This window comes from Tetrahymena thermophila (genome assembly GCF_000189635.1).
Source record: "Tetrahymena thermophila SB210 genomic scaffold scf_8254410, whole genome shotgun sequence".
NCBI lineage: Eukaryota > Ciliophora > Oligohymenophorea > Hymenostomatida > Tetrahymenidae > Tetrahymena > Tetrahymena thermophila.
Window position 1 is genome coordinate 107,447 of NW_002476192.1, and position 20,556 is coordinate 128,002.

The following is a 20,556-nucleotide window of genomic DNA, read 5'->3' on the forward strand; positions in this document are numbered from 1 at the left end:
CTAATAAACATATATAATTAGTTTTTGCTTAGTTGTTTATCATTATTTTGTACAACTAAAAACTAAAAACAAATTAAATTAACATTTTTTATATTTTCATACAATTAAAAGAAATTTTTATCTTATATAATATTCTTCCTTTTAACTAATTTAAATAAGTGAGCAAGAATTTTAAGGAAAAATATTTAAAATTCTTTGGAATTAACAATTTGTTATTATAAAATTAATAATTTTAAATAAAAAATAAATTTGTAAATTTATTAAAATTTTTTAATATCTTAATTTTAATTAAGAAATTTAACAAAAAAAATATTTCTCAAACAAATTTTTTAATTTTAGGAAAATGATAAATAAAAACTAATTTCAAATTAAATTTTATAATGTTTTAAATAAATAATTTAATACCATCTAATCTCGTAACTTGCAATTTGCAAATGCTAGAGAGTTTCAAAACAAATATGTTTGCCTTTACAAGAGTAAAAAGCAAAATAAAACAAAACAATGTTTTTCTAATAATTTTTTAATAATTATTGGATAAAAATAGGCAATAAAGTAAATTAATTTTCAATATATTGAAAAGTAGTAGATAATTGGTGCTAAGAATATTCATAATTTATTTTTACATAGAATAAAGCTATTGTTGTTTATTAAGTTTTTTAAATTATAAATAACATTTTTCTTTTTAACTAGCTTGACTATCCTAGTGTAATTATAATGAGGGAAGAATATCTAATATTCTTTCAACTTATCGAAATTAAATTTCATTTTACCAAATATGTGTTAATCTTTGAGATGCCCAAAATCAGACTAATTGTTTTCTTTATCACTTTTACTAAACATAGTTTTTTAGTCGTTGCTTGATTGAAAACGCTATAAATGGGTGGGTTCATTAAATTTTATACTTTGGTTACTAATTTTAAAATTGTTTTACATAAAGGATAATCTTGGACCCTCTATATTTTAGAGGCTACTAACTCTGTTACCTGATGTATTTCTTTGCCTTGATACTTCTTATTGTATTTTAACATTTTTAGAAAAACTCTAGCTTTAAATTCTGGTACTTTCTTACATTTAAGGTTACTATTAAATTTCATTATCTTTACTTTTTCCATCATTAATTTACGACTAAGACTTGACTTTTAAATCACTTACTACCTAAAATTATGCTAATTATTTATAAATATTATTTATTGCTTTTTATTTCCTTGTACTTTTTTAAAAATAAAAATCTTACTCTTCAATCTTTTTCTTATTGAATTATTAGCTTATTTTTTTTCCAGGTTTTGAAAGCTTGTTGATTAATTATTCCATGGAGATTAGTCATAAAAAAGATGAGAGAGTCTTTTTTCTCTTATTAATTCATTATTTGGCTAGTTCTCTGAAAAGTCAATATCACAACTTTTGTGATTTGCATGAAGAATATATGAGCTTTTATTGAAATTGTTAATTTTTGAAGGACTATCATCAAATTAATTTTAATTAATATTCTCAATAACACCATTTTTAGTAAAAGGCATTAATAAATTTAAATTTGGGGTATTTAAGATTTTTTATTGGACATATACTTTATCTATTGGTTTCATATTAGACTCTTCATCGCTAATGTCTTAGATATCTTCTTCTTTGTATAAATTACTTTTCTAATTTTCAAAACTTTAAACTTTTTTAATTTAAAAATTTTTTATTATTGAACAAATTACTGAATTAAATTTTTACATTTTAATTCTTCCTCAATCGATACTTCTTTATTTATAAAACGAAAATTTTTATTTTTTTAATCATTTTCTTCTTACTATTCATCAACACTAACATTACTGCTATGGTTAGAGGAGGTACTTTATGTTAAGAACTAATATTCTGAAGGTTGATTATATTTGAATATATTTAGGCATTTATTCATTTCTTTTATCGAAGATTCATCATCATTTAAATTATTTTATTATAAAACTATTTGTGGAACATTCATAAAAAAAAACTTATCATTTGAACTATACTGTAACTCTTAGAGAATTTCTATATCATTTATAAAATCTGACATTTAATTAGCGTAGTGTAGTCTTATTCTTTTTAACTCGTATCTTACAGTTTAATTAAGACTTAAACTGTGAAACTTCTCGTCTCTTTTAAAAAATTTTCTTTTATAGTTATAATCTCTTACTTAGCTTTGATTTTTACTTAACTTCAGAGCAAAAGGTTATTTTTGAACTACATAATGGATTTGTGGGCATTTAGATATATTATGAGAAAATGCTCCACAGGAAGTGCAGCTAGTTATTTATTTGCTTTAAAATAAAAATTAATGCTTCATCATTTAATATTTTTCCTTTTATTTAATAAAAATTAAACAATTTTTTTATTTAAAAAATAAATACATAATCATTTTAGAAGTGCTAAATAGTTTCTATAAAATCCTATATTAAAATAAAGGAAGCATAAATCGGTGTTTTAGTTCTAACAGATATATCAGCTGGTTATTCAGTGAAGAATAATCCCAAATCCAATAGCTAATATGGTTCCTTTAGAAATAAAATTGTATTTACTTATTTGTTTGTTTTTTTACTTATTTGAATTTGTTTTACATTTAAAGAAATATTTGATAAAGATCTGTAAAGTTGTTAATTGCTGTAATAATATTCTAAGTCGTTTCCTTTATCGATAAAATAGAGTCTTTATAGTTTTTATCCACTAACAACTAAACTTTCTCCTGGACCGAAGCTCTAGTCTTTCATTTTCAAAGATAATTCAGATAAAAACTATTTACTAAATTAAAGCCTTAAGTACTTATAATTTAATATTTTTTTTCCATAGTAATCTCTCAAAACTTCTTCTTTCATTTCTTGTGGGCAACCATCAAATATACATTAACCTATTTTAATTAATTAATGTGTTAGCTAATTAATAAATACTGATAATTAAAAAATTACCTTTAGTTTGAAGTTAATCTGTAGCATGATAAATATACTCAGTATATTTTAAAAACTTAACTTTTAAATTATTTTAGATATTCATACGATTTAAATAGTTGCTGAGTATATACTGATTTTGTTTAAATTCTTAAGATTTTTATTTTAAATCTCTAAAAATTTCACCTATACAATTTAGACAATAAGCAAATAGCCCACAAGTAATAAATGTCATAAAAATTACATATATTTTTTCAAAAATATTTACTGGAAATATATCGCCATAACCAATTGTTATCATTGTAATAATAGTGAAATAAACAGCATAAATATATTGATATTACCAATCCTTATCAATTATATTAAATTATTAAAGCCAGCAACCTTAAGGATTATTTTGTGTGTTTATAGAAATAAGCACAAAACCACTACCAAACAAATGCGATACGTAAAGAATGCTTAATATTAATATAACTAGATCATACACTGCAGAATATTTTTGTTATATTTAAAAGTGTTCATTCAGCTTTTAAACGTTCCTTTTAAACTTTTAATAAACAATTTTTAAAATATGCAATATTATATAGAAGTATCAATAAAATTATAATTCTTTTTTTTAATATTTATGAATGATTATAAATTTCATAAAAGGTGAAAAAGAGAGAAAGAGAGAGAGAAAGAATAGAGAAATCATAGTCATTTTAATAATATCTAAAAAAAAATTAAACAAATTACTTAACTTATTTTGAGAATAAGAGCAAGTACCAAACAATAATCGCAAGGTTCTAAAAATATAAGCAAAACACAAATAAAGTCTGAGATAAATTTAGTTTTTAGGTATTTTATTGTGACTTGTTTTTTATCAAGGACTGTAAATCCATATTCGTAATATCCTGAATGAAAGCTAATGAATATATCAGTCAAAAATATGATTAAAGGTAAAGTTTATAAAAGAGCTATGTAAAATCTACTAGTATGTCTTTCTTTTCCGAAAGCAATCAAAGGTGGAACTAACACATACAAAACAAACAATTAAATTAAAATAAAAATATCCCAAAGAATAAGGATCAAACTATTAGGTTAAAATACTCTAAGCTAAAATAAATAGCTTCCCAAAATCCAGTTTTTCATTGAATTTAAAATGATTTTCAGTTTTTCTAAAATTTAAGAAGATTTTTTAAAGGTTTAATTAACATTTAATTTTCTAAATTAGTCATAAGTCTCAAGCAAGGTTTTTTAGTTTTCAAATTATTCTTCGAATCCTTTATTTCTTTAAGGTTCAATATATGATTTATCCTAGATAATGTTAAAATGTTTACTGAGTAGCAATTTATAATCTCTAGCTGCTATAAAGTATAAAAGAGAATTTATAAATTTTTTCACCATAAGTAGTATAACTAGATGATTTTGTGTAGCTGGAGTTCCTTAAATAATCTAATTATTCTACAAATTGTTATTATTGCTTTATTAAATAAATGTAGAATTTTTCCCAGTTTTATCCAGCTTCCTAAAATTTGTGAGATTATTTTTTAAAATTGCTTGTTTCCTAAATTATTTTATTTACTATAAAATATGCTAATTCCTCGTCTTTTATTTACTAAATGATCTTAGCCTACTTATTTAGGATGGGTAATCTTAATTTGTTTAGATTTAACTATTAACATCTATATTCGCTTCATTTGATTAATACGATTTATAGCACGAATTTGATTAGTAATTTAACAATAAACTATCATAATTTTAATTTATGTTTAAAGAACTTGCATCATTTTTTGAATTCATTTCAGGTGATTTCATTTATACTTCAATTAGACTTCTATTACTCAAATTAGGAGAAAGAACAACTTAAAAGTTTTCTCTATTTGTAGAACTTAATACTGCATCAAAAGATTAATTATAAATTCTATGAGTACCTTTAGATTATTTAAGATCGTTCTCTATAAATTTTGTCGCTTCTTATTCTTAAAAAATTTAACTTATTTCATGTTAATTTTACTACTCTACAAAGCTATTATTTTCATTTTATGCTTAAACATTATCTTTACTCTCTTTTCTAATATTATACTCTTTAATTTATGATGGCTTAGGAGAAGTATTTCCTAATCTTTGAATTTCTGTTCTTGAAATTTTACTAAAATTTGATTTTTAAAATTCATTTGATATGCCAGTATTTTAGGTTATCTTTTCCATAAAAAAAATTTTGTTAAGCTATTTTGAAAATTCTAACTTTTTTTTTTCTTTTTGGCCTAGTCTTGTGTTAACTCTTAAAATCAATTAATTAAAAAAATTTAAAGAAATCTTCTACTTAGTAGCGAAGATTAATAAATAATATATTATACCTTCAAATTTTAGTTAATTTAACTAGAACTTATTATCATAGTTTATTTATAAATAAAAGTTGGTTGCTTGCTAAGTGATGAAATGTTAAATTAAAATATACTTTTTAATATTTATTTAAAACTATTAATTGTAAAAAATTTTTAAAAAATAATCTATTCTCAAATTTTCTAAGTAATTTTCTTTTTATACTCTCTTTCTAATGAAATTTTTTAATTAGGAAATTATTTAATTTATATATTCTCTCTTATTAAAATTAATTACTTGGCATAATGATTATAAATGATAAATTAGTTAATTAAAACAAATATTTAAGTACAATAGGAAATGCAAAATAAATATTTTTTTAACTTTTTTTTACAAATGTTTAGTAGAGATTAATCTAATAAATTAAAATAAAATTTTTTACTTTTTATAAACACTCTTTCTAATATATATGTATAGATAGAAATATTGAATGATCTTTTTGTATCTTATTATAGAATAAATTTTCCTTAACTTAATAATATTTTTCTATTCTTGAATAAAATTATAAATTACTTTGTTTATTTGGTTTTATCAATGAAATAAATAAAATTGATAAGTGAATATTTTTTACAACTAGTTAATTAAATAATAATATTTTATTTTATTTAATACCTTGAATAAGCTTTTAATTTACCTTAGTTTATGTTTAAACTATTTCTTTTCCATAATTTACAGAGTTAGTATACTTTAATCAATTTTATTACTCTAATATTTTCTTTTTCAAATAATTTTCCCTATAGATCTACTTCTTTTCTAATTTTTTTAAAGAGAGATTTTACTTCTGTATTAAAACTCTTATTTTGATTAAAAGTTGATCTATTCTTTAAACAAAAAAAAGCTAATATTAATGCACTATAAAGGGTATTGTAATTGTATAAAAATAAAAAAAATTACATTTTAATAAGAAAGAAACATGTTAAATTTATGTAAAATTAATATGTTAATAATATGTCAAGAATAATTAATATAATTATAATTAATTATTTATAATTTTTATTTAGAAGTAGCAGTAATATAATTTTTGTTAGTGTAAAATAGATATTTATTGAAAAAAAAAGAAGACAAAATGATAGAATTCTGTAGAATTAGAAAAAAATTCTTATTATATTAGAATGCAATCCTTCAAACTATAATAATTATAATAGCTATATATAAGACATATTCTCTATTATTTTAAGAATATTCAAAATTAAAATAAATCAGTGTTTACCTAAAATTTCAAACTCTCGCACTAATACAAGATTAATATATAAATAACTGGAAAAGTGAATTTTTTTATATACATAAATTACGCCAAAAAATTTAATAAATATCAAATAATAATCTTTAGTTCTAATAGTACAGTAAATAAATAAAAAATAGTCAGATTAATAGTCATAGATAGTTAACCTAAGTAAATAAAGATTAAATTTAACCTTTTGTCAAAATGAGGATGTATAGAAAGAGCTTTCGTGCTTCCTACTTATTAGGGGCTGTTAAAATAAAAGATGGCTTGTTTCTAGGTGATGAATTTTCAGTTCGAGTAAATAAATATTTCAAAATTTTTATTTCAAAAATAGTAGATTTTAAAAAAATTGTTTTCTTAAAAAGCTATGTATATAATCAAAAGCAAATTCATATGTTTTTATAGAGACAAATTACATATTTTCTTTTAATTTTACTTGAAAATAATAATGGATGAAACTTATTTTTTAAATTTAAAGGATTTTGAGTTTTTAGATGTAAACAAAATAACCCGTGTGATTAATTGCTCTGGTAAATAAATAGCCAATAGAAACAATAAAGCCATTAAGTTCCTTACATTTAATTGGGTAGAAACAGATAAATAAGTAAATAAATGTTTGCTTAGCATTAAAAAAATATTGAATTATTTTATTAAATTCAATAATTTTTTTAATATGAATGTAGGTTTTATTTGATGCTGAGGGTAATAATTTGAAGTCAATTAGAGAATTTATTAATGAGGGAGAAACAAATGGAGAAGGTATTTTGATTCATTCAGTTAAGGGGATTAATAGAAGCGTATGTGCTTTAATAGCTTATTTTATGGCAGAGTATAAATGGTCTCTTGCTAAATGTTTAGAATATGTAACTATTAGAAGACCTGGCTTAAAAATTTAATAGAGTTTTATGGCTCAATTACAAAGTCTTGAAATAAAGCTAAAAGAATCTTTAGAAGGAGCTTCTTCTGAAGACTGGAATGAAAAATAATACATAAATGATTCTGAATAGCTTGTTAAAAACACATATCTTAATTCAAAAACAACAGTAACGTCCTAAGCAATTAAAAGAAAAATATTCAATCTCAACTAAATGAAAAAGGAAAGCTTGAAATTACGCTGGGCAGATCATTAACCTGGTGGCAAGTTAATTTAATATTTTGGATAAGCTGCTCGTAAGAATTTTAAAATATCAACCTATAACTATTAAACTTCTCATAAAGCTGGCTCAAAAGGATTAGCTGGAGTAAATTATAATTTCCAGTAAGCTAATTAGTAGCAAAATGCAAAGGATAAAGTTTAAGAGAGCTAAAGTGATAATAATTCTGTGGTGAACAATGAAAAAAATATTGTTAAAAAAACCTACATCATATCAATTTTAAAAGTATTACACTTATACAAATATTATTTAGTTATTAGTTTTGATTACTTCAATCAACTTTTTAAAAGGAAAAAATTAATTAAGTCCTCTATTTTTATTATTAGATAGATTATTTAATCAACCCTTCAAAATTTATTAATATTTTAATAAAGGATTGGCTCCCTTTATCAAACTATCAATTTATGCTGCTTTCCCACTAATTATTTTTGATTAATTTAATAATTTTTTTGAGTGGTAAAAATTAATTTTCCTAACACGCGAACAGTAAAAATTTAAAAATAAATAATAATCCCCACCAAAATCTAGATAACTAAGTTAGGTTTTCAAATTTAGATCTCCAAAGAAATACAAATTTATTTAAATTATATTGCCTAAATTACTTACAAATTTACTAAATATTTTAATGTCAATCACTAAACTTAAGCCTCTTAGTAATATAAATAGAAGGATATCTTAATTTTATTTTAAATAAGTTTATTGGATAATTTATAAATTAAAATTATTTAAAAATTTTACTATTTATTTTTTAAATTAAAATTTAGGGATCAAAGAAGTGCTTTGACAGAGTATCAGGAACAACACTCTCAAATAATGAGGATTCAGAAAATTAATATAAATTAAAGGCAGAATTTAGACCAAGCTCTATAAGAATTTCAGGAGAAGATAATCCTAATCAGTCAAATTTGAATAGCTTTTTACAAGATATTACGAACAATCCTGAAGAAATATCTGAAATGACTCAAAGTCTTTCACCTCAAAAAATAAGCAGAGCTGAATAAAATAAAAGAATTTTTGAAACTAATCCTATGAGTTTAAGTGATTAATTTAACAAACCACACTCAATTTAGTAACAATAACCCCTAGCTATAAAGAATATTTTTAAATTGCAATAAAATTAAATAAAAAACTCTGCTTAGATCAAAGATTCTAATGAGTAGATTAACTTAAAAAATATTTCCAATAATTTTTAAAATCCCAAAAATACTCTAGCAAATGCTTATTTAAATTTTTAATCTTCGAACTAAGCTGCTACTGCTGTTAACAATTAAAATAACTCCTCTCCAACTAGAATAACTAAAATGCTTAATGGATCAATTAGAATTTCTAATTTAATCACTGAAAATAGTCCTGAAGGTTAATATGATGTTCCAGAAGAGAATGTATCAATTAATATGTCTAGTGGAGCTAAATAGGAACCAACTATTTCAAATTTTTCCTAACAATACAACCGTACTTACAATTTTAAAAGATAAAGCCAAGAACGACTAGGAGCAGAAAACGCTGATTAAATAAGTGTAAATCAAGATACTTAAAACAAAAGTTCATAAGAAATCCAATAGAAGGAGAATGCTATGTTAATAGATAATTTGTAAGCTAAGACTGAAGTAATGTAATCTGAATTATTAACATCTATATAGCTAGATTAAAGCAAAGCAAATCAAAATTTGACACAAAATGCATAATCAAATACAATTAATCAATAAAATTCAAGCACAGCTCCTTAAGGAAAGACTTTGATTTCCCTCAAATTAGTTTCTTTCCCTAAAAATGTATACTTAATATATTTTTTTTAATATAAAAACTCATTTCTATTTTAATTAGCAGGCCATTTAGTTCTCAGATGGGTCTCTGAGACCAAATACTGCTACTAATTTAATGTAAAAAAATAATAAAAAGATTTGTGTAGTGATTGTTAAATTTATTTTTACTATTATAAATTAGGGGACCAGTAAGCATCAATATTAACAACAACCCAGAATAAGCGGAAGATCCAAAATTTAGCAGCCAAAGAATAAGTGATTACCAATTAGGATCAAACAATAATGGAATGAATGCTTTTAAAATAGCTGCAAATAATGTCGAATCAAGTAGAATGGTATATGGAAATAGAGCTCGCCCTTCCTCTATGGATCAATAAAACAGAATATTTAAATGTAAAGATTTTTATTAAACTTAATTCTAAATAATTTTTTTTAGAGTTAAATAAAAAACAGATAACAAATAAGACAAGTACAAGCATTAACTCTTCACAAAATAGTATACTGTCAAAGTAGAAAGGAATTCAAAATAATAACAATAACTTAATATCAATCAATGCTTCAAGCATTAACAACTACTTTAATAATAATAACAGTAACCTAGTGAAATAATCTTAATTTTAATATAAATAAGCAGTTTAGGCTTACATAAATTCAAATACAATTAACTAACAGGTAGTAAATAGTAATATGGGAGATAATAATCTATTCAAAAAAAGAATTAAATGAAAAACCTTTTTTTCTCTTTTGATAAGTTTTACTCATAATAATTTTTGTGCAATTTCATTTAAAATAGCTTATTTATATATGATTTCATATTTAGAAATGGCTTCAAGTAATTAACCTTGTATCTGGTTTGCAGTCAAGTTTAGTATCTTGAATAATAATGATAAATTGCTTAGCATGAATAAAACTATTATAAATAAACTACTCAATACATACATACATGAATCAATATTAACTATTTAATATTTATGTAGAAATTAATAAAAATAAGCTTTTTTAAAGCTTTCATTCCATTATAATTAATAATATACTTACTTTTAAAAAAGATCATATATAATTTTATTAATGAATTAAAAAATTATAATTAAAATTTTGTTTATTATAAAAACGGCTGACTGAATGTTTGACTGGCTGGCTGACTGACTGTATTATTTATGAAATATTTATTTAATGTTATTATAGTATTTTATATTAATTAAATCTTAAAAAAACAAATTTTTTTCAATTGATTATTTTACTTTTTTATAATTATTTAATCATAAGAACTAAAATTTATTGAGAAAGCTTTTATTCTATTCTTAGGAGAAACATGTTGATAAATTACTTTTTATAATACTTACTTTACCTTATATAGTCTATTTCTGGATAATTTTAATTCATATTAAATATTTATAAAAATACGTTTAATAATTGAAGGACTTTTCTTATATAATTCTTAAATATTAATTATTTGATTTTGCTAATAAATTTGATTAACATAAAATTTGCTTTTATAATCAATTCATTTTAAAATGATTTCTATTTTTTATGTAAATTCTGTTGCTTTAAACTTTAAGAATATTTTTTATTTACGAAGTACCTAATTAATTAATCATATGAATAAAGGAAAATTTACATCCACTAAAAATTATAATTATGCTTTAAATAAAATCGGGTTTGTTTGGGTTAATTTTGAAATGAATTAAGAAATTCTAATTATAAATATTCTTAAAGAAAGAATGAATAATATTGTTAAAATTTTAACAATTAAATATAAATATTGAATAAAAATTTACAACTATCGAATTTAATTAAAATATTAAAAAATAAGATATTCTTACTAACATAAATATACCAATCACCTTCATATTTATTTATTTGAGTTGGTAATTAAAAATAAGCGAAGGTGAAAATATTTTAAATAAATTAAGGCATACATTTATATCGATAAATCTATCTGCTTGTCTACCTTTCAATCTTATTAACTTAAGTTAAAAAGTGAATAAAAATTTCTAAAAATAGAAATGAACGACAATCAATCATATCATATGAAAAGATCTTTTAAGTATATGTGCTTTTAAAATTAAGCACATCATTTCAACAATTTAATAAATACAAAGCATTGTATAGAAAATAGAATGAATTCAAAGTCTCCTGTATTTAAAAAAATATCTCCAAGTAAGTAAGTAGGATCCACTTACAAAATGAATCAAAAGAGAAGAAAAGAAGTAGATAGGACTATTAATATTGAAAATTAAAAGCTTCTTAAAAAGCTTTAAGAAATAATGGAACCTAAAGTAAATAGCAGAGGCAAACATTCTAATTAAGATGGTTTAATATATGCTAGGCTTTCTTCAGCCCAAAATGGGCCAAGATCTAACAGTAAAAACTCTAATTTAAATTAATTAAGTGCTTTAAATAACTCTTAAATAATTAATGGCGGAATAACAGTTGGCTCTTATAATCAAAAATCTTAATCTCCTTCTTCAACACTAAGAAATACTGGATCTACAATTAACAACTTTACTCACTCTGTTATGATTACTCAGAATTAAAATACGTTTTATAATGGAACAACAAATTACAACTCTACTAATTCTAACTTTAAAAATACGACTAATAATACTTGTAATATCAATCCAAGTTATGATCATAGCAAAAGCAAAATATTAAACTAAACAGCGAATAATTTTAATACATCATACAAAAGACAAAGTGAGTTAAATACTATCGAAAGAGAAAATATTAAAATAGCTAAAAAAATAACAGAATGCAAGCCTGCTGTCGGTACTATGGACGAATGGAATTAACATTATCTTAAATTCAAACAGAATTCAACTATAAGAAGAGTCATAACAACTACAGGTTGTAATTCTGCATATGAATCATAATCTTATTTACCTCAACCAAGTAACTTTAGCCCTGCAGTTACTAATTAAAAAAACGCAAAACCATATATTTATATCCCAAATATTTAAAATATGCAAGCATAGTATTAAGAATTTATCAAAAAAAATAAGCTATATTCAAATGGAAATCAAATAGATTAATAGAGGATTTTCATGTCTCATTTTAACTCTGTTTCAAGAAAGAGATAAAGAAATATATCTGCACACACAGGATCTGTAAATGGTTAAATAACTACCATAGAAGGAATGAGTCAGAAAGACCTGCAGTCCCCTAATCTTAACGGTATATATGTCTCACAGTCCTAAATATGCACATAATAAAATGGATTTACAAATTTAAATAGCTCTCAATTAAGGTAAAGAAGCAATTTACAGAGTAAAAAAAGTAGCGAAGATTTAATGCCAAACAAAATCAATAATTACAGAAGAAGCCTAACAACTTATCAAGGAGATTAAAGAGTACATTATAGCAAAAAAGAAAATGAAGCTAATCAAGATAATGTTTAAAATGACAATTAGCAAGATTTAAAAATTGGATTCAACACGAAGAATTGTTAATTTTCTGACAATAAATAAAATATTGAATTGATTGATTTTGAGCAGATGCAAAATGATAATCAAAATATAAAAAAATAAAATAACGGATATGCATTTAATGATTAAGCTAACTCTTCTTCCTATAAGTATTTCAGCTAATAAAAAGTTTAGAGTCAAGGAAAGTATAAAAACAGAACAAAGTATATGGAAAGAAGTTTAATTGATCCAAGAAGCATTGAATTTGAAAAACTAAAAAATTCTTAATTTGACTTTAGGAGTAATAAATATAAAAGTAATTAATGGCAGTCTAATAATATATATAAAAATAACTTTATGTAGCAAAGTCAACCATTTTAAGCAAAAAATAAAAGAATTTTAAGTGAACTTGGATTCTCAGATGAAGAGAATGGAAACGAAAATAATAAATAGAAATAAGAAGATGAAATTTCAGGATTAATTAACATAAATATGCTTAATTAATTTTAGAATGATGATAAATCTAACATTGAAAACTCAGATAATTTTGATGAAAAAATTAAATAAATTTAAGAAAAATATATTCAGTTAGATTCTTAAAAAGAAAATAACATTTTAAACTAACAAAATACTTCATAAACTATTATAAAAAATGATGAATATAAATCTGAAATTTTACCTCTAAGGAACTCACAAGACTAAAAAAACTTTTAACTTTATCATATAACTTAAAAAGCTGAATAATAGATATAAACTGATAAAGAAAACAAAGAAAGTGCTATTTGAAAATAAATGTAAGAATAAAAAAATTAGAAAATTGATTGAAGAGCATATTAAAAAAATTCAAATTTTAAAATAAAATAAATATGACTAATTAAATTAAAAATTTTTAAATTTATTTTAATGATAAAATATAATTTTAATTAAACCTCATTAAATAGTTTTTTAAAGTAGTTTTAACTTGTATTAACTACTAAACCATTAACATATTTTATTATAAATAAAATTTATTAAAAATGTAAATATTTATTATTTAAAGTAAAATTTAAATTACTATTCAAAAGAAATCAATTTAAAAACATAACATGTATAATTTCTTAATAAATATTTATTTATATTTTATTTTGTTTTTATTGAAGTAGGAAAGAATATTTAAAATATCCTTTTATTATTATAAATTAAAATATATTTTATTTTGTTTAATCTCATTAAATCTTTAAAGTACCTTCCAAAATTAACCTTTCCAATATTTTTAGATTTGACTTAAGCTCTCTAAAAAAATGTATTATCAATAAATTTAATAAAAAATATTTAAATAAAATAATTTATTATTTTTTTGATTTTAATTTTTCAATTTAAGTTGGTAATTAATACTAATAATTGAATTTCTGAAAAATCTATCATAAATACATTTTTTTAAAAGTGGGAATATTTCAAATTCAAAGGAAAATTGAAAAGAAATAAAATATAAAAACTTTTTAATTTTAATCAAATGATTGATAATTACTTATATTCAGCAATTACGCTATTATTTACTCTTTTGATTTGTATCAATTATTCACAATTTATTTTTATCTTTTAAGGATAAAGTTTTTGAAACTATTAAATAAAAACTCAAAAGAATTTAAATAAAAAATATTTTATTTATTTTATTTTTATTTTAATTCTTTAAGTAATTGAATTAAATGTATTGCTGATAAATTAATTTCTGAAAAACTAAAACTAAGTATTTATTACTTACTTAAAGAAAAATTTATTCATTTATTCAAAAATAATAAAATATATAAAAAATTTTTATTAAATTGTTGAAGATATTTTATAAATATCAATGTACTTTATAATTTATTTAGTCTTTGAATTGTTATCAATTAAATTAAATCCTATTTTATTTTATAAGAAAAAATATATTAAAAAATTAAATAAAAATTAAAATGTTTTGATTTAAATTTTTAAACAATTGAATTTGTTATTAAGTTAGATGGGTTGTTGATAAATGAATTTTTGAAAATTAAATTTTTGATTCGATATGAATAAATATCATTCATATCAATTTATTTATATTGAATTTTACAGATTCAGTAAATTAATTAGTCAGCTTTTTATTAAAAACATTAATTTTATTTCAAAATATCTGAGAGTACTTTTATTCAATATTTATTAAAGATCCATAACTTACAAATAAAAATCAATAAAATCGTTTTATGAAACCTTCTCAAAGCTATAAGTCTAAGACATTTAGCAGTCCTAGCAACATGATTGAAAGCTTTAACAGTTCTATGAAAAGCCCTTAATCTGGTTAAATCTAAACAAAAAGAAAAGAATAAGTAACAGATAGTAGTTATGGACATATAAGCTCTATAAGAACATAGCTTAGTCTTGAGAAAAAAAAAGTTCAAGATTTAAACAAAGTTGTGATTGACTACTAAAATCTCAAACAAAATTCAGAAACAAAATTAAATGCAAGTCTAGATGACTTGAGGTAATACAAAGATGAGTTTTTAAAAAGCTAAAAAGAAATAAAAAATTACTAATATAAGTTAGAATACTTGGAGAAAGAAAAAGCTAGACTTGAAAATCAAAATAAACAGCTTAAGGCTTACATTACTAAGCTTGAGCAAGCTCTTAAGACTGCTCAATAAACAAGAAGATCATCAAATAGTCCTTTTAATCGTACTTAGAACAGTGTTTCTAATATTAACTAAACATTCAGTCATGAAAATTTTAATTCAAATAACACAAATAACAATCCTCCTCAAAATATGAGCTACCAAAATCTGAATGTTTCAAATATTTCTCAATCAAACAATGCCACGAATCCATAATTAAGTGTAAAATATATTCATTAATTTAATTTCACTCATTTTTAAAAAAATGTTTGCATATTTTTGTAAAACGATTAAAAGAATAGTTTAAAAATATAAAAAATTTTAGGTTTTAATATTCAAGTAGACTATTCGAATTATGATATGATAAATAGTCGTTGATTTAAGCAAATAGTAATTTATATAAATTATATTAATAATTATTTATTAATTATAGCAATATATCAAAAAACTTGAGGCAGATGTGAAGAACTATTAATAAGAAATTAAGATTTTAACTAGTGCCTTAGAAATTAATAGCCCAAAAGTTAGTATAAAAAGAGGATTAGACTAATCAATAGAGCAGTAGCATGAGAAAAGTTTGATAAATTTAACTAAAGAATTAGCAGAATGCAAAGAAATAATTTAATAAAATGAGGATGTGGAAAGTGGATTGAGAGAAAAGATTTAAAATCTGAATTAAGAATTAGAAAAGGCAATTATTTAAATTGAAGAATAACGAATTATTAAAGAAAATGATAACGAAGAAATATTCAAGCTAGAAAACGACAATAAAAAGCTGTAACAACAAATAAAAGATCTTCAGTAATCTAATCAAGTCCTCTAAAATTAATTAAATTAAAGTATAAGCTAAACAACATCTTTATAGCAGCATTAACAATAGTAACAATAGCAATTACTTTAACAACAGCTATTATTAGCAACCGACCGTCTTAATACACCAAAGCAATCTTAGGTAGAATAAAAATTGCAATAATCATTTTAGTAGCACTAATCTCTCTCATAGTAATCAAATGATCACAGATAGCACAACACGAGTAGCTAGCACAACTAAAGCCACTCAAGTTACGATAAGCATGAGGCTTACGATATAATACACAAATAAAAAGAAACTATAAGAGAACTTACTGAAGAAATTAGCTAAATAAAAGCCCAACTTACAGAATAAAATCTGAATGCTTATTCTGAATCATAAAAGTATCAAAATTGTTTAGTTTTAAATAAATACAAAAATAAAATAAATTTTGAACTTAAAAAAATGTTTAATTAAAAAAACAAAATATTTTTTTTTATTTTCTAAAATTCTATTTAAAAATTTTTTGATTAAAATATTAAAAAATTAATTATAAAAAAAATTTTAATCATTTGATAAATTTTGATTAATAATTTTAAATAAAATAAAGATGGAATAAATAGGTAGAAGAATTAAAAAATACTATCAAAGTAAAAGAGGAAGGATACTAGGACCTAAACTAAAAGATTAACTAATTATATTATGAAATAGATCAGCTAAAGCAAAAAATAGAGAAATCAAAAGAAAAGAAAAATAAATATAAATAAGAGATAAACATACTCAAGTCTGATTAAAAATAGTTAGAAAGCTTAAACTAGAAATTAAATAATAAATTAAAATAAGTTATAGAAGAAAGCTCGAACTTCAAAGATTAAATATTTAATGCTTTGAAACTTAATAGTAAGAATTATTAAGTTCCAAGATCAGTAGATGCTGTTTTAGAAGAAATATTGTACATTAGATAAGAAAATAAGTAAATGAAATAGGCTCTAGATGAATCTGTTAATAAGTATGCTTAGTAAGTTATGTTAAACAAAGACCTTAAAATTGAAATTAAGTAAAGGGAGTAGTAAATAGAAAGGTAAGCAGAGTCTAAGACACTAGTTTAATCTACTTTAGCTTAACAAATATATAACCTTCGTTGCTAAAATACAGATCTTAATGAAATAAATTCAACCATAAGGAGGGAATGTACTATGTTTATGGAATCTTTAAAAGAATAAAAAACTAAAAAGCCAAAAAGAAGCAAATCTTTAAAGAAATCAAAGAGCACAAAATCTTTGAAAAGTTGAAAACATATTAAAATAATTAAATTCTTTAAAAAATAAATCAATATAAATAAATATGTAAAACTTGGTAATTTAATAAATTGTAATTAATACATTAAACTTAGGAATTTTTAGTAAAAATATTGCAAGTTTTAATTTTGAAGATTTATTTTTAAGTGATTTAAAAATGTATTTATTTATTCATTATTGAATTTAAAGCTATTTGTATATCTCTTTTGGAAGGTAAATGTTAAATTCTTTTAGCAGAATCATGAGACTTGTTATGGTAGGTGAAAAAAAGTATTAATCTTCTGTTTCCTTGTTGTTCTTATTTTAATTTTTATGAACTTGAATTTACTGAATTTATTCTATAACTTCCCTCATTCTACATTGATGAAAAGTTAAATAACTGAAACCTAAAACTGGATGTATCTGTTTTTATTCAAATTTTGAATTAGATATTTTTAAATATTAATTATTTTTACATCTTGAATGAGTTCAATGTTTTTTTTAGCTCCATTTATTTCTAATTCTCTTTATTTGATTAATTCAGTAGCTTTCAATAAATCAAGAGGTTTCTAATCTTGATTGAATGAAAAAATATTTTAATAAATGTAAATATTTGTTGAATAAATTTACAATCCATGTCATAAATATGAAAATAAAGAGTGGGAAATTTAAATGCAACACTGTAAACTAAAGATCCTTTGAGTAAATACATTTTTTCTTAGTCTTTTTCAATATTAGTAAAAATATAAAATCTTATTTAGAAATAATAAATTTAATTTATTACAATCAAAAGTGTGATTAATTTCTAAGTACTCAGAATTTTCGTTTGATCTCTTTTGATTATTTAAAAATTATAAATATTTTATATTATTATTTCAAGTCATACAAAGTCATCATCTATTTATTTATAAGATATCTCAAAGCCTTCTAAATTTATTGATTTGCAGAGCTATTAGCAATCTTATCTAAACTGTTCAAAATTAAATTAGTAATATTTGTCTTGTTTTAAATCCATTTCTTTTTTATTTTTTAAAAATTTTAATTCTAAAATTAATTATATAAATTTATTGAATTTTTTAATCTTACTTTGATTAAAATTAATTCGATTCTTAAATTTCATCAGAAAAACCTTTCTTTTTTCCTCTTTTTATTCATAATATTAAATGAATCTATTACTTTTTCTCATAAAATAATTCATAATAATAATAATATTAGTATTTTATTAATAGAGAGAATAATTAAAAGAAGGAGTTTACTAATTATTTTTAGTAATTTGAACAAACAAATATGGATTTAGTAGTAGCAGGTGGCATAGCCGCAGCTTCTCTGATTCCAATATTTAGACTCTAAAGTGATATAAAATCTATCCAGCATACTCTTAAAGAAATGAGTGGTCTTCCGACTTACTCTCCTGGGGAGTTATATCATTTATTATAATCAGGTAAAGATATAATGAAATATTTTAAAGAAAGCGATGGAGGAGAGAATCTTAAAGGTAAAGTCTTTCTTTAAGGGCGCATAGATGCTAGATATCCAGTAAAAAGTGTCTTGGTAGAAAGAGATCTTATATATAGAAAATTTTAAGTTGATAATATTTATTCAAATGATAGAGGCTCTAAAATAATTAGGAATCCGAAAAGAGGTTTGCTATCTTTCACTTAAAATGATAGCAATAAGATTATAACAGAGTCTTCTCCTTATATGGATCTTTATAACTATACGGAAAAGACTGGAATCACAAATTAAATGCAATAACCAAATTAATTTAAAGAAGTTTCTGTAAGAATTATGAAAAACTTGTCAGCAAACTATAAATATGCACTTTAATTAATAATGATAAAAAGGTTTTTTAAAAAATTAAACTTTGCAGAAAATGCAATTATTATTGTTGGGTTCTTGATTGAATTCATATTTTCTATGCTTCATATTAAAATAAGAGGAAGAGGTATTAAAATCGGTTTTTAAGAAATAGAATTTGGAATACCTATCAAAACACTCATAACTGTCTTTGGTGAAGTTATTTTTAATAGAAAAACCGGTAAATTAGTGATGAAAAAACCTGAATTCTTCTTTAATTCTGATGCAAGATTGAGAAGCGATCTAAAAAATAAGATAGCTAATAAAAGGATCTTGTTGATTTTGTTATGCATCCCATTATTCTTTTCAGGAGCATACTTATACTAAAAGCTATTTAGAATAATTAGCTAATTTATCAGAAAATAAAGACAAAAAAAAGAAGATTAGCTAAAAAAAATGGGAAGCTTGGAGCTTGATAATCTTGCTTGCAAAGTGTGCAAAGAAAATGTAAGAAATATCATATTTAAACCTTGCCATCATATGACTCATTGCAAGCAATGTTTTGAAGAGCTACTCAAGTAAAATATGTAAGCTAGTAATAATTTAGGTAGTCATATAAGCCAGCTAAATATTCCTTAAGATATTGAATGTTCTATTTGTAAATAACATGTTACATCTATTGTCGAAGTATTTGTCTCGTAATCTGGGTGGTTTGCCCAACTTTTTAGCTTCTAAATATGCAAAAAGCATGATGAAGCAATTTTACTATTTTTACATGTTTTTCAATTATTTTATTTCCTAAATTTATTTGAATTAATTTTACAGAAATTTAATTTATTTAAATATCTTATTTTAATAAAAAATATTAATTGTTAAATTCTACTAAAAAATTATTCATTCAAAAAATATTTTAAACATTTCCATTTATATATTAATATGATAAATGATACATAGCAATATTTTCTAAATAAATAAGTTATTTATACATATCATAAAATCCAAAACTAAGATTAAAAAAAAATTTTTCTTCTGAATTTTTAATCCTCTACTAAGTAGCCTGAATCAAAAATAAGGAAGGATTGAGGGGCTTAATATATGAGAATTTACATAATATTAAATAAGTATGAATGAGTTTATGTATGTCTGTTTATTTATTTTTTAAATATATTTTTTAAATTTTTATTGATTCATTTATTTGAAATTGTTTTACACTTTATAGGTTTGATTATGATAAATGAATAAAATTTAAATTATTATCTTTTCAGAATAATAT

The 20,556-nt window shown here is 21.9% G+C and overlaps 7 protein-coding genes across 7 annotated transcripts; 4 read left to right on the plus strand and 3 right to left on the minus strand. All coding sequences in view use genetic code 6, as the record gives it.

Annotated features, from left to right (window-relative positions):
- Nucleotides 1-517: 517 nt before the first annotated feature.
- TTHERM_01016170 (cation channel family protein) lies at nucleotides 518-5,426 on the minus strand. The gene is made up of 7 exons (XM_001030777.2): nucleotides 3,639-5,426; nucleotides 2,925-3,450; nucleotides 2,580-2,866; nucleotides 2,373-2,516; nucleotides 1,717-2,323; nucleotides 1,235-1,660; nucleotides 518-1,166 (listed from the first exon to the last, which is right to left on the minus strand). The coding sequence occupies exons 1-7, from the start codon at nucleotides 5,091-5,093 to the stop codon at nucleotides 607-609; spliced, it is 4,005 nt and encodes a 1,334-aa protein (XP_001030777.2). The 5' UTR covers nucleotides 5,094-5,426; the 3' UTR covers nucleotides 518-606.
- On the minus strand, nucleotides 5,402-6,163 carry TTHERM_001016179 (transmembrane protein, putative; the record flags this gene model as incomplete). Its single annotated transcript, XM_012799906.1, has 1 exon — nucleotides 5,402-6,163. The coding sequence occupies one exon, from the start codon at nucleotides 6,161-6,163 to the stop codon at nucleotides 5,402-5,404; it is 762 nt and encodes a 253-aa protein (XP_012655360.1).
- Nucleotides 6,164-6,693: 530 nt separating this feature from the next.
- Nucleotides 6,694-10,135, plus strand: TTHERM_01016180 (dual specificity phosphatase domain protein; the record flags this gene model as incomplete). The annotated part of the gene is made up of 7 exons (XM_001030778.2): nucleotides 6,694-6,789; nucleotides 6,971-7,096; nucleotides 7,176-7,871; nucleotides 8,411-9,418; nucleotides 9,471-9,526; nucleotides 9,591-9,802; nucleotides 9,846-10,135. The coding sequence occupies 7 exons, from the start codon at nucleotides 6,694-6,696 to the stop codon at nucleotides 10,133-10,135; spliced, it is 2,484 nt and encodes an 827-aa protein (XP_001030778.2).
- A 1,280-nt stretch (nucleotides 10,136-11,415) lies between these two features.
- TTHERM_01016190 (hypothetical protein) lies at nucleotides 11,416-13,599 on the plus strand (the record flags this gene model as incomplete). The annotated part of the gene is made up of 1 exon (XM_001030779.2): nucleotides 11,416-13,599. One exon carries the CDS (start codon nucleotides 11,416-11,418, stop codon nucleotides 13,597-13,599), a length of 2,184 nt encoding a protein of 727 aa, XP_001030779.2.
- A 1,415-nt stretch (nucleotides 13,600-15,014) lies between these two features.
- On the plus strand, nucleotides 15,015-17,501 carry TTHERM_001016199 (hypothetical protein; the record flags this gene model as incomplete). The annotated part of the gene is made up of 3 exons (XM_012799907.1): nucleotides 15,015-15,641; nucleotides 15,853-16,613; nucleotides 16,820-17,501. 3 exons carry the CDS (start codon nucleotides 15,015-15,017, stop codon nucleotides 17,499-17,501), a joined length of 2,070 nt encoding a protein of 689 aa, XP_012655361.1.
- Nucleotides 17,502-17,678: 177 nt separating this feature from the next.
- TTHERM_01016200 (autophagocytosis associated protein, active-site protein) lies at nucleotides 17,679-18,501 on the minus strand (the record flags this gene model as incomplete). Its single annotated transcript, XM_001030780.2, has 5 exons — nucleotides 17,679-17,909; nucleotides 17,963-18,060; nucleotides 18,117-18,209; nucleotides 18,271-18,319; nucleotides 18,373-18,501. The coding sequence occupies 5 exons, from the start codon at nucleotides 18,499-18,501 to the stop codon at nucleotides 17,679-17,681; spliced, it is 600 nt and encodes a 199-aa protein (XP_001030780.2).
- Nucleotides 18,502-18,960: 459 nt separating this feature from the next.
- Nucleotides 18,961-19,278, plus strand: TTHERM_001016219 (hypothetical protein; the record flags this gene model as incomplete). The annotated part of the gene is made up of 1 exon (XM_012799908.1): nucleotides 18,961-19,278. The coding sequence occupies one exon, from the start codon at nucleotides 18,961-18,963 to the stop codon at nucleotides 19,276-19,278; it is 318 nt and encodes a 105-aa protein (XP_012655362.1).
- Nucleotides 19,279-20,556: the final 1,278 nt, after the last annotated feature.